Source organism: Lissotriton vulgaris, chromosome 1_1 (assembly GCF_964263255.1).
Source record: "Lissotriton vulgaris chromosome 1_1, aLisVul1.2, whole genome shotgun sequence".
NCBI lineage: Eukaryota > Metazoa > Chordata > Amphibia > Caudata > Salamandridae > Lissotriton > Lissotriton vulgaris.
Genome location: NC_141685.1, coordinates 1,777,279,041 through 1,777,293,499, shown reverse-complemented (window position 1 = coordinate 1,777,293,499; position 14,459 = coordinate 1,777,279,041). Strand labels below are relative to the sequence as shown.

Below are 14,459 nucleotides of genomic sequence, written 5' to 3'. Positions count from 1 at the left end.
AGGGAATCGAGCGGCTAGACTTGATTTTTATCAACTCAAAGTAAATTTCCCTGTAATCAGTCCAGGGTAGAGGGAGGGTCTTATTCATAGTTATTTTACGCACGCATTATGCAAGGGAGATTGCCTAGGGTCCTGGACTTCCGTTTGTTCTAGGTTGGCCCTATTCCCCGTATGGAGTATGGAAAAGAAGCCCGCTCACTCTCCGTCTAGATTTGTCATTGGCTAGTGTCATTGACCTTCGAAAATGCTGACTTCTGATTCGTTAATAGGCTTGTTAGTCCCTCCTTAGTACCGCCTTGTTTTCATTTGTAACCTCCCATGAGGACAGGCCCTTTTACTTCGGTTGTTACATGGTACGTCTTTTTAGGTCGAGCAATCGAGACCTCTTCTATATACTTAAGTATATACTAATATGTGTATGTACTTTGTGGGCTCTGGAGATTAGCCTTAGGACTTGTCTTCCTCAGCTTAGGGACGTTTTTCTGTTCTACTGCCTCTATTTAACTGTCTTGATAGAAAACGACCAGCAGAGGTCAGTAAATTACCAGAATCACTTTAACATTCTCTAGATTCCAGTCCATAGAAATTGTCTTCTACAAGCACCCGTAGACAATAATATTTTTTTCAAATCTTGTATTTTTAGTGATATGACCGCCAAAGGCCCTGATTTTATATTAAAAAAACAGCTTTGGACTATGCCATTTCCTGCTGAAAGGCAATATTTCTCTCCATGTGTTCCATACCTGAAATGTCACGCAGTTTGGTGCTTACGTTTCCTCCATGTTAAAGAATTTTCAGCACCCAGGCTAATGTGCTGCATAGGTAGATACATATAAGGTCCCAAAGGCGAGACCGGTAGCATTTCAAATGCTGGTTTAGTCTGTAAGCACTATTTTCTTTATTGAGTTTCTCCTACTGCAGACACAACATGCTCTTCTGCAACATTCAGCGTGCCATGCGTGATTTCACTTTCCGAGCAGCGGGAACAATGGCGACCCCTTCTTTGAATAGGTCTCACATTTACAAGAGTTTGAGCTGCTGTCATTGTAAATGACAATGTCTTTTATTTATGTGTTAATTAGCAAAACAGATAAATAAAAGGCATTGTCATTTACAATGCCAATAGCCGCAAATGCGAGACCTATTGGATTGCAAAAACTTGTTTTCCTTTTCTGTTTGCGCGCTCTTTTTTGTGTTTTCCTGGCTCAGCAAGGTGCCCGACGCGCTTTAACCTGTACAGACGGTAAGTTTTGTAATGACTGTCTGGAGCTAGTTGTGAGATGTGCCTCCGCTGTCAGATACCTTCTGTCAACAGTGTGTTTTGGCTTCGAGTTGGGTCTGCTCTGGCTGTCTACTCTTTCTGCCCATGCTGTGAGTTCTCTCTACCTTGGATGTGTGAGTCAGCTGAGTCTACCATACCCTCAGGATGTGTCTGCCTCGGCTGGGAATTCTCTCTGTCCTGCCCATCCCTGCCCCTAAATGTGACCTGACTCTTTCTTGACTAGTAAGCAGGGATGCCGGTGCCCACACAAAGGGCAGCTCTGTGCATCCACATTGGTAATGAGCGGCGAAGGTACCCATAACCCTCTTTCCAGCTTGATCGCGTGACATGTGTAGCTTATGCCTTCGGTGTGACGGTGAATAATTTACAGTACACATACTACTCTGCCTGGAGAAACTGTGAGAGCTGTGGGGAGGGGGCAAGGGCATCTCAGAGGGGGTGTCCCAGAACCGTACCTGTCTTAGCCCCCTTCCACATCTCTCAGCCATTTTGGTATTTTGAGTCAAAAGGGTATATCTATTTCTTCCTACCCATTCTGAAAACCCTAGGAGCTGTTCTGTTTTCACCTAAAGCAGCCAACCTATTTTTATTTTTTTAAGTAAGTTTATGCACACACCTGGACACTCATCGAACTATCTCTTTCTACAGACACCTTGGTGGTTTGCAAACACTCCTATTTCTGACATTCGTTTAATAAATATTTATTTTGAATTGAAAATAGCACTGAACGCATTTATTCTTTAACACTAGTAAATTCAACCTGGTTTTGTCCTTTCTTTATTTGGCTCTTAAAAACAGCATGGCCGTTTTAGAGCACGGTTTCCCTGGAACCGCAACTAGCCCCGAGCTGTAAACAATGTGCTGCATGGCTACATACTTATAAAGCCCCAAAGAAGAGAATGATTGCTTTGCAAATGCTTGTTTTTTGCAGTTTTATGTAGCGCAAACTCAAACCAAAGGTTTTGGAGCGCTTTACCCGCCTACCAGTTATATTACACAAGTACACAAACGCAATTTTAGGCACAGGGAGATTGCGTGATTTGCCCAGAATCACAGGATGTTGAGTGGACGCCCAAACTGGAACCTGGTTTCCCAGTTCAAAATCGGCAGCTCTGGCCTTAATGCCGCTTCCTCGCGCTTCTTGGTTTAAACGAGAGTAACATTGGAGAGGGACAGATTAGGCTAGTCTGCATGTTAAGGCCTCGGCAGTATCTATTACATTGGATTTCTCATAGGCCCTAACCCTCCTGGTTGGAGAAGTTGATGCTCATGCTATAATATTCTAAAATTATAGTGATATGGGTCCATGACTGGATTAGCATATTATTTAAATATTATTTTGTTGCCTTGCCTTCCATACTGTTTCTGGGACTGCTGCCTATTGTCCACCAGAGCTTCACTTTGTTTGTCCCCCGCTTGCCCTTTTTCTCACCTTCCCCCTCCCCATTCTCTTTCCGGTCGCTCCCACCCTTTAAGTTTATCTCAGACAACAGGATTTTCTGGTTTCTCCCCATTGTTGACCTCTTACCGCTCTTCACTGTTGTAGGGTTGGTTGGTACAGAGCAGGCCCCTGGATGGCTTTCATTAAATTGATGTGGAGGTTACTTCTTCTTGTTCCTCGTTCTGTTTGCATATACATGGCTATCCTCATTTTCAAACAAAGAAACTTTGGAACTGAGATTCCAGTCAAAGTGTTCTTAAAGCTAAAGAACAGCATCCTACACCACCAGTAATAATGATGGCGGATTTAGTTGATAAAATATCAGTGTGTGGCTCCTGGCCCCTTCTGCCCCCTGCTTGGATAGTAAAAAATATCCATAATTAGGGTGCATTGGGTTTCTGACGGTGCTAGTGCACCTACTGTACTAACAATAACAGATCTCTGCTAGATAGACTGATTGACCCAGGACTAGGCTGATGTAGGAAGCTGCTAACTAAAACTTAAATCGTAGGACTAACTGGTGATAGTTCCTAACAATTGACTCGGAGTGATCAAAGTGATCGCCAGGCGGAATGTAATGCTACCTTCATGGGTCGACGCAATGAGGTGGGTGAGTCAGAGATTGCACTGCTGCTGCCCAGCCTTAATGTGCCAGGGCTGGGTCTGAGGTCTGAATAGGGAACAACCCTGTTCTCGTGTAACAGGAATGTTGGAACCTGGAGTGGGAGCCAGTTTGGTTGGGAACTGGGAAGAGTGCAGACAGAGAAACATGTAAAAGTGGATTCCCATCCTCCTCAGGCTGGTACCATGAGTACATCATTCCATGGAACAGCAGTAATCCCTCAAACCATGACTTCCCCAGGTGGTAGAGTCACGCTACCAGTATGAGGATAGCTCTTCTGACTTTAAAGGGAAAACTTCTTCATTTTATAGTGTACTTTTTATGTTTTTTCTTATAGTGAGTTTACAAAGAGCATGATGGAGACTGCCCTGCAAAAGAATTCTGAGCACGTGATTGTAAACCTGTCTTCTGCCAACCTTTTTCTGGGCAGGACACATTTTCTGTACATCTCACTTAACCCAGTTATCCTTACCACCTTTGATTCATTCACTAAATAGTGTGCCCCTTCTACCAGTTTTGTACGCGTATATTTGTTGTCATTTGTCAGCATAATAGTGGTGCACATATTTCCGTCTACAATGTGGTAATGCAGGTGTAGTCAGTCCTACAAGATTTGTGTTCAGAAGTATTCGAAGCTTTGCGTGCACAGGCACCAGACAACCCCGTCTTTTACTGAAACTTTGACTCACTTCCTGTTGTGGCATGCTTGCACATATTTACTACTGCAGTATGAATTGCTTTCTCGAGGTTGCACTTTTTTTAGCGCAAAAGTAGTTCCTGCTACGCCTCTACAGCATGCTGCTACAGTATGAATCACTTTTGCTGAAGTTTTGGCTGTGATGCTTTGAGTGCACGATGGTTGCTGCTATGTCCCAGGCCCTTAAGGGAGTACTTCTACTCTACTGTGTGATTTGTACGCACAGGTATTATCTAGCAGTTATGGGTGTTCAGTTGCTGCTACTATTCTACTTGCTCAGTGCTTTGTAGGGGTTTTTGTAATCTGATAGTATTAGGGCACTTTTGATTTTAATTGGCCGCCAATAGATAGCTATATACACACCTACACATATATTATCCTTACTATGCAGCAAACTCGTGTTCCAAATGAAATCTCTTCAGTGTCTGGACCTGTATGGGCTTAGCCCGAGGCTGGCTTACTTCAGGAATGCCTTTAACTAATTCCTGAAAGGCTGCATTAAAGCAAGTACTTCTGGTAGAACAAGTCCAACTCCTAGTTCTTCTGCCCGCTCACTAGTTGTATTTCCCCAACGGCAGGGAGAGGATGGAGATGTGTGTGTGTGTAGTGTCTATCGAGAATACATAACCGGTAGCTGCTTACTGTGATCCACAATTGCCCTTTGATTGGTTCTGGTCAAACCATAAACGATGAGGTCGGAAGCAGAGTGCTTTTTAAATGTCACCAGAACTCTCATAGGAAAATTTAAACCCATATTATTCGCTACCCGTTCTGTATTTTTTGTATTACATGTTTATTTTGGGGTAGTTGGCTTGAAAAAACAGGGTTATTCCAAGCGAATTTAACCATGGGTGCTAAATGGAATTACAATGTCGTCATGCTGCGGGAACCGCAAGTACTACAACCGGCAGTTGCTGCTGATTGTGTTTTGCTCCTGTTGGGCAAGAGAAATGTGTTTCCCTGACCACAGGAGCGCGGGCAGGAAAACACAAGTCTGCTCCCATCTGGTGTTAATTGTTTTTGAACTCTGGCAGAGTGAGAGCAGATACACCTTACCTGCCCACACTCCTGCAGACAGAGAGGACATGTCTACTCCCACCCAAAGGAAGATTAAAAAAAATACTATGGCCCAGAAGGAGCAATCATATTTCCATGCCAACGCTGATGCAGACACGTAAACCACTGTGTCCCGGTGGTGGGGTTCTCAGGACAGCTTCTGTGAGCCGGTCCCGGGGGTCGGGGAGTAGAACTGCCTGGACCCTCCATTATAACTTCTGTTCAGCCCGAGGGGATGGGGTCCCCGGGGCCCTTTAAGGATCTGCAAGGGGGCCTAATGGCCATCTTTTTTTTTTAATAGAACTTTTCTCTAGTGAATGTGGTCCCTGGGGCCAAATAGGGCTCAGGGTGTGGGGCAGTTTAGCCACCTCCCTTTTTAATATGCAATGCCACCCCGGATTATAACTAAGAAACGACGGCTCCTGTGGATAGATATATAGCACTTATAGTAAATATTAAGCACAATGGCAATGTAGGGTGGTATGTAGGACGTCAAAGAAAGAAGCTGTCAATACACTTAGTCAGTATGGTAGTAAATTTGTATAGTTTATATGAACATAGGCAAAATTAATCTTACTACAAAATTTGCAACATATTTTACAAACATAGTATAAAAAGTGGCTGTGTCCCCCAAGTGAATATCTCAAAGAACCTACACTATTAAAGTGAAAATCAAATAACATATAGAAAAGGAAGGTTTCTGTTTTTTCAATTGATTTCAACAAAAAGAGGCTACCAAGCAGAATTTATCCAATTAATATACAACAGTTGTAGAATTTAGGTAACTATTGTACAAGGTCTATCTCTTTGTAGCTGTCAATGACGTTTCGACCCATAGTGGATACAGGGTCTCCTCGGGACTGGTCAATGTAGGGACACCTGAAGAGGGCATGCACTGCTGTGAAAAGTGATGGTGACACCGTGTAGTAATGGTGAACAAAAAGACTCACAGGGGTCCCAGCTGGAAGCCCAGAAAAAGGTGAAAGGAGCAGGCACGCATGGGTTAAAAGCCGGGCCAATGGATCCGTAGTACAAAATGGCGTGAAAACGCAGGAGAGGCACGGAGCAAGAAGCACACGAGGGCGCTCTCTGTTCAGATATCCTTGCTGAATAGCATACAATGATTCGTCCCGTGGTAGTGGCGAATCATTTACAGACTATGCTGGTGCTGGTATCAACGCGTTATTCAATAGGAATCTTCGTAAAGTGTCCTCTCCTGCTGGTGCGATGACACCCGGATTATAACCCTACCACCAGGCTTAGGGGGTAACCTTCCCCCCCCTTATGTCTATCTTTTATGCTTTTTTAAAGACTCCGATCCTTCACGCGTGATATATACAAAGTTTGTGAGCATCAATTGCTTCAAAACTACTAAACGGATTTACACCAAATGATAGAAAGCACTTTGTCTGGACCATGATTTAACTTTCTGCAAAATATGTGGGCAAATCTGTTTAGTAGCTTCGGCTGTAGCTGTGTCTAAACTTCCTATGTAACAATGAATGTGGAAAACACATTTTGGGACACCCCCCCCTCCCCTTTTTCTTGGCCATCGTTTGATGGGTCACCTCAAAACGTCCCATGTGCAAACTAGTCAAAAAGAAGCACTTGGAAAGTTTGAATGAGATTTGTCAAACGGCACCAAAGTTATTAGCAAAACAAAAATGGCATTTCTTATGTCCAAAGGATACACAATCCTAACTATAACAGCCACTGGGTAAGTATATATATATATTTATATATCCCAGCAATGCCTAGTCCCACAAAGCTCTTGGCCCCCTAAGTGCAGTGCATGACTGGGCGTGGGAATCCAAATTAATCTGCAAACAAGCAGACTCCAAGTTCAAGAGAAAAGTCATGCATGTTCCCAACAAGTAGAGTATCCAAATGAGGTTTATTTAGGCAACACACTCAATGCATGCCTCCAAGCTAAGAGATCAAGTCCATACATCAGCTATTGCATACAGTTGAAGGTTAATTAACCCATTCCTTATACCAGACTGTACATTCGATAAGGTGGGAGGGGCAAATCTTATTTATATAATACGGCAATGGAATGTACATCATCATATAACCAAATGACAGCTTGTAAATCATACATGCAATGTATCCCATAAATTGCACTAGCCTCATTGTAATAATCAAATAATATATTCTTAAAAATAAAATCATTGTCTATGTAGGTGCTCATATGTAACCAAAGACTCTTTGAACATTATTTCCTATTAGTATGAATCAAAACTACATTGTGCACACCTCGGTGTGCAGAAGTACCAAAAATAATGCCCTTCAACTGTATGCACCCTTCTTTTTCACTTTCTTCTTTCACTCTTCATCAAAACACTACTTGTACCAAAATACGGTGTGTGTTGCCTAAATAAATCTTATTTGGATATTCTACTTGTTGGTAGTGCACTTGACTATGGTCCCTGCTCTGTAGGAACCAAAAGAGAAAAAGGATGGACAAAGAGGCAGGACTTATCACTAAATAGCAAGAATAAAAATATCACGATTACTCCAGTGATTTATGTTTTTCCTGTAGTGAGATCGAGTTTTGTCTAGTGGTAGTTTTAACTCTGTGTAAGGTAGCAATTAGGGTTAATATGCCTGCTGTAAAGAACGTGCACCATGCAGATTACACCGTGCATATAATGTAAATAGGTTTGTTGGTTACTGCTTTCGTCAGATAGACTCTTGTGTTACTTGCAGTTTATAAGTGGAAATCCCAATATAGAACAGTGGGCTAGTAACTGTCCTCCAAGAGCAGCATGCAACCGCAGGGAATATATTAGAGCGTTATGATTTTTCCCCATTCTTTTATTTAAAACTTTATAAATAAACCTAATGTTCCGAAAGGGTTCATTTGCATAAAAATCAGATCTTATTAATAAAGAGAACCTCCAACCGTGGTGTGAAGTTTTAAATTCTGAGTTTATGCTTTTTCAGACCAAGCACTCTTATAATATACTGTCTACTAGCACAGATGCCATGTGACTCCTACATCTTGTAGTCCTCTGTCTTATGTGACGTTTCTCATATACTGATTTACACATGTATGATTGTCTCTGTGTAATGTATGTGAGATGTAAAGTGCTCTGACACCCTACACTGGTATTAGTGGTGCTATGAAACTAATTAAATGCATCTGAGACAGAGAGTGGTTATTGAGGCTTGAAGTGCACTTTTAAAGGGTGGTAGTGAGGGTATCCATTGCGGAAGTGGTCATTAAGGGCACCAACAAACATGGTTGCAGTGGCCACCATCAGCACTAAAGTTGACCCTGCTGTGTGCGGTCTTTATGGCCTGACAAATGGCTTGCATGCAGGCGACATAATAAACACACTGGTTTACTGAAAGCAGGCCTTTCTAATGCAAGCATTACAATTCAAGCCATTTGTCAGGACATAAGCGAATATATGATTTTACCACGATTGCAAGTTCCACGCATGGCATTACCACGCAAATTTTAGTTCGCAAGTGGCTTTACCACGCTGGAATTTACAACAATGGATTATACCACGCGTAGAAACGTCCACTAAGCACAAATGAAACATAATGAAACTGATAGGCAAAAAAAGTATGTCTAGAGTTTGTAGTAACTGCTTAACCCAATCGATCGTTTTTTTTCAACATTCAAAAACAACAAATTACCTTAGATTTATAAATTCTTTTATTTTACTGTGCGCCTAAATATATATATATTTTAAATAAAGATTATTTTCTTACCTTACACCTTCCCGTCTTTCACCAGCAGCCCTTGATTCCATCCACCATGGAAACAAGCGTCCAAACACGTCTACCAACATTAAAAAAGGACTGCTATTTTGACGTACACAGCACGTCTTTGGGGGAGGCACTTTCCTTTTTCTTCAGTGGTACTGAAGTGCGTATTTTTTTTTTTAAGTAACCTGTTCCTTTGTTTTTTGTTTTTTTGGGGGGGGAGACCCCCCCCCAAGTCCCCCCCCCAGCCCCTCCCCAGCCCCCAAGCCCACGCAGAACGACTGGAAGGAATACCACGTCTCCCCCCCCCAGCCCACGCAAAACGTACTTGCGTGGTAAAGTCAGTCGTGGAAGGCACCCGCGTTTAAAAGACGTTTGCGTGGTAAGCGACTCGTGGTAAACGTTATTAGTGGTAATTACTTCGTAGTAAATGATGTTTCCCGACATAAACTAACAACACGTGGCCTGCCTGGAGTCAGATTTCATGGATGGCATTGTAGTGTTGCCTCTGATCTAGTAGTGCTGAAACTATTTTCAGAATGGGGTGCTGTCATCAATGTCACATGCCTGACTGAAGTCCTAGGGATTGTCAAAAATGCAAGGGTAGCATGTAGCAGTACACAAAGAACAAGGATTGCAATATATCATATGCAATTTCTTTATTGAGGTCATAACTACACTTTCACAATTGCTTTATTAACCTTCTAACGTTCTCAAATTTGCTTGAAAATGCCCCATTTCCTAATTCTTTTTTTCAAACTTTTCCCAGGGGGAGAATCCCCCCAGGACCCACCTATGACAGTCTTGTTCGTTCACTGCGCTCGCTCACCACAGTGTACTCAACCCAAACTTTTACGCCCTACCATTTAGAAATGCCACTAGCCGCCACTGAAAATAACTCCATGGCTCACTGACCACACTATGTACATGCTTTACCTCCCCAACACCCACCTTACCCCCATCCTGCACCCGGCTGGCATCAGTGCCGCCCTCGGGCACACCACAGACCATATTTTGTGGCCCCTGGAAAATGTTTGCGAGTGCCAATACTATAGATAATGTGGTTCTGAATTAGTAAATTACCATTGCATACCTATATGTTGTTTGGTGAGGAGGCTGTGACTCCGAAAGAAAAGAATATATATAATTTCTCAACCACGGACGAATATTATTAAAAATAGCTCTTGTTTTTATAGCGCTTCCTACTGCTGTTTGCATTTCATAGCACCATAAATAATGTGTGTAATATTACCTGGTATATTAGGACCGAAATCCTTTCAAGGTGAACCCCTACTTTTGAGATGAGGAGGAGGGTGGGCCCTCTCTACATTTTGTTTGCCGAGGTTCCTTCCTACAATGCCTCTTTTAACCCTATTGAAATGTATCGACTGTTACAAAAAGCATTTCGTATTGAAGCAGAACGCAAGAATCCAACCCAGAACCAATCGTCACCTCTGAACATAAAAGTGAAGGGCGAGGGACAGTGAATGGCTAGCAGGTGAGTTTCACTGACAGGTGCATGAAGAGGCTATACCCCTGCAGAATTGCTCACCACGAAATACAATCCCACCGTCTTGTAACTTGTAGACGTGCTGTTGCCCCTACTGTGGACTAAGTGCCTCATAATTGGGACTTCTGAGCAGAGCAGTCTGCCAAATTTAGCCAGTAGCGCTCAGACCAGTCCTGCAGGCTCCTTCCAGGACGTTCTGTTGCCAAGGCACCCAAAGGTGCTTCACGGCGCGCGCTCCTCTTTGCATATTTGTTTGCATTCTCCTTAGTGCGAACCAAGAGAAGGGCCGGGAGACTGCGCGCGAGTGGGGCCGGGCGCGGCGCAGGGGGCGGGTGGGAGCTGGAGAGGCCGTCCTGGGACGGAGGACCGGCAGGATGCGACCGCTTCTCTGGACACACTGACGCAGTTGGAAGTTGAAAGGGGGGCCAGGGCTGCATGAGTGAAGATTCAAAGTAAGAAGCAGGTGCTACGGCCCCCCCCCCCCTGACCACAGTGGTACGGGAAATGGAGTGGTCCTGAATGATGGGGGAGACAAGAGAAAGGAGGGCCGCTGCCACTCATTGCTGAGCTTTACTGGAGCGCCTTCGAGGAGCTTGGACGTGCCCCAGAAGATGTGGCAGCGCTGGGACACGGCGAGAATGGAGGAGGGTGAGGACCAAGAGGAGACCAGCCTGGCGGCCCCAGTGCCGGAGGTCGAGTGTGAGAATGAGACTGCCGGTAAGGACCTCCTTAGCTGGAAGCATGGGTGCCGTGCCTGAGAGAAAGCAGGGGTGTGGCGAGGGTGCATTACTGCTTCCGGCTGCAAACAGCATTGCACGGCTGATTTTAGATTATTGTGAGGTATTGCCGCCGTTTATTTTAAGGATGTCACATGTTACACTGCCCCCCACCCCCGCCCTTGGAAGTGAACAGATAGTAACGCCGCTCGCTCTTCTGGTGTTCCCAAGTCACCAAAGATTAGAAACCGAGAAGGTAATAACAGACAAAACCCTTTCTGGGAGGAAGGCCGGGGTTTCTATGTTTTGCTCTTCAACATCAAATACTTTTTTTCATAAACGGGCATGAGGAATGTAGTAAGAAATCAAAATGTAAAAATGCGGCACCAGTGGAAAAAAGTGGTATTTGCTCTTAAGGCTGCCTGCCCCGCTTCACTTCGGGTGTCTAGTTCAGCTGGGTGTTTGGAATCCCTGATCAGAAATACAAAGAAATCAAATGGACAGAAATTAATGAAACAAAGTTGCTTCATCAGCCCTGCAACGCACTCCTTTATATGATGATTATTCTGTTGGTATCAAAGCCCAATTTTATAATGCCCTAATTTAGAGAACTCGTTTATCTATCTCGCCAAAAGTATATATATATTTTTTTTAACCTCAAAGGTTCAAACGCTGTTACAGAGATGCCCTACTCAAGCAAGCACTGGCAAAGCCAATAGGTCTTGCCTACGCGAGATCTATTGGCTCTTATAGGTCCAGCATACAAGCCCCTAGAGCATATCAATGTTGTCAAAAGAGTATGCAGTTCCTAAAGAGAGAGAACTAAAAGGGTAACCGACAAGGAGCAAGCCCTATGATGAAGCATATTACAAAAAAGGGGGGTTGAACCCATGCAGTCGCCGGGACCTGGGCGATGTGTAGTACATATAAAAGGGGGTCCCCGCAAGAGAGACGTGTTGTGTCAAACAACCAACAATTATTGTTTAAACAACTTCATGAAACAAGAAAAACATAAAAAGATTCAATCTAGGTACTGTAATTTATTAGCAATACCATGAGGTAATAACACAATCAAACAATTTTTGCCCCAGAAAAAAGAGGGGGAAAAAAAAGAGGGAAGGGAAAGTGCTCAGGGGAGTGTAAGGAAGGGATAGACACAGTTAAGGAAACAGGTGATGAGTACAAAAGTTTCCAACACAATCAAAATAATTCAAATACATAAGCCCAAAAATCAGGGCACACAATGATGAGTTTTTTAACAAAGTGAACTTTCGGCGGACACACAGTCAATATAAAACTGTAGAGGGCTTGTGCCGGAGGAAAGCCGTCGACATTTAGTCCCCTATATGTAGGCTACGTTCAGTCCTTAGGTGGGGTCTTCATCAGGACATATTCAACCGGGAAAAGTAAGGGGCAATCCATGGAGTCGTGGCCCAACTGGGCTCAGGACGTGGAGATATGATGGACTGTGCAGAGGTCACAGGTCGATCACAGCGTAATTAATTCGCAGAGCGATCCTCCGTGACCTTGAGCTTCAATAATGTACTGGCAATCCCTGTGTTTTAATCGCGAGGGATGCTGCTGTCTCTGGAAAAAATCACAAGATGAAGCATGACACCCAGCTGGGTGTGTAAGGACCCTGGTTCCAAAAGGAAGAGATTCCAGCTCCAACCTTTGGACAGATATATACATACTGACCAATCCTTTTAATTCTCTTTCTTTAGGAACTGCATATTTTTTTGACAGAAACGTTGTTCGGTAGCGCAGGACTAGCAGAGACTGGAAGGAGGGGGACATGGGGAAAACAAAACGAGGAAGGCGCTAGAGATGAATGAGGGTGTACCAGACAGGGCCATGGGGATTTGGAGGAGGGAAGAAGACATAGCACCCGAATCACTGCACGAGTAGCGGACGGGCACTAATTAAATTGAATCACTCTGCGCCTGGTCCATGCTAACTGAACAGAAGTGACAGTTAGCCTGTGCTGGCCAATTACGAGGCTCCAAAGGAGCGTGAACACTGAAACCAACAAATGGTAAGCAATGGACGGGCTCCAAGCCCTTTGCTGTAAAAAGTAGTGTCTTGCATGGAAAGCGCTTGCTGCACATGTGCTGTCATGTGTTCTACCTAAAAAGAATTTTAGTTTGAAGCATTTCATAGCAGTAAAGAACTGATCACAAATGGCAGTCATAGATTAACAAGAAAATGCACTATAATAAGAGAATAACAGTGAAATAGAAATCCATGGATAGAGGTAAATATAACTGCAAAGAAGGTGATAACATCACTTCACACTCTCCCCAAACCAGCATGCTGCACATCATGACTAACAGCATCACCAGAATGCTTGCCTGAAAAAAATCGTTTTTTATGGTCTTGCAAAAACGATGGCCTTATATTTGGTGAAATGAATTTTCAGAACAAAATGACAATGACACTAGAAAAATCCTGATCATAAACTTTGGAACAGGGCTTCCATAGATGGGTAGCCTTTGCCTTGTGTGGCCAAAAAGGGCATAAAATGCATCCGTCCCAAACAGCCCCACCTAGTGCTTAAGAATGGCGCATTGAATTGCATAGTGTACGCCAATATGAACACAACTCTTATAAAAATAAATGACAAACTAGGCGGATTTGAGAGGGTTTGGGGTGCCTTTCTTGCATCTGAGGAGAACTCCGCTCATGCTTCACTGCCTCCGTAGTTTCCTTTTCCCTTTGTATGCAGACCCGCCTGCGTCCCATGTGTAGCACGCTAACCCTCGTGCCCCCCACAAGTGGAAAAGCCCTTCTGGTTTACTAGCAAGAATATACTTTAACTTTCACGTTCTCACCCTGGACAGCTAATTGTGCTTCATTATTATTTCTAGGTTGTGCCTTGATGTGGCTCCATGTTTTTCTCCCACAGTTCACAACCATCCCATCTCTCCACCTAGCTACTCCCCATACTGATAGGAAATGACCAGAGAAGCACTCACACCGAACCTCAGCACATTTGTTTTCTCAGCTCTCTGAGCACCCTCACTCTCCTAGTACTTCAGGTTTCTGCGTTCTCCTAGGGTAGCGAGACATAGCTGGGATGACCAGCCCTACCAAGTACTACGCATCAGGCGTTAAAGTAACACATTTCAGTGTGGTAGTTTGCATCATCGCTCTGATATGCAAAGTCACGCATTTATAGCGCCTCCTCAGCTGTCTGGAGCGCTCTTGCCACTGTGTGACTGACCAAGCTAATTGTGGCAGCGTACAGTGCATTCTGCTCGCCGCAGCCTTGAGGGCTAAAATTTAGCCAATTATTTTGACATTGGCGCAGCATCCTCACTGACGTCACAAGAGTCAGTCTGATTTTGCCCAATCATGAGCCAACAAGGAGAGACTCACGTGTCACACAGAGACACACCTATAAGTGGGGCACTGC

At 43.9% G+C, this 14,459-nt stretch overlaps 1 protein-coding gene across 2 annotated transcripts in view; it reads left to right on the top strand.

The window, feature by feature from the left end:
- The window catches only part of ANO6 (anoctamin 6), a 503,549-nt gene that overhangs the window by 64,261 nt on the left and 424,829 nt on the right, over positions 1-14,459 (top strand). Inside the window, exon 1 of one of the 2 annotated variants that reach the window (XM_086919092.1) lies at positions 10,864-11,045. The exons of the other annotated variant lie outside the window; for it this stretch is intronic. Within the exon in view, the coding sequence (XP_086775218.1) occupies positions 10,940-11,045 (106 nt within the window). The 5' untranslated portion in view covers positions 10,864-10,939. Of the gene's footprint in view, positions 1-10,863; positions 11,046-14,459 lie in introns of those variants that run through there. 2 annotated transcript variants of the gene reach the window in all.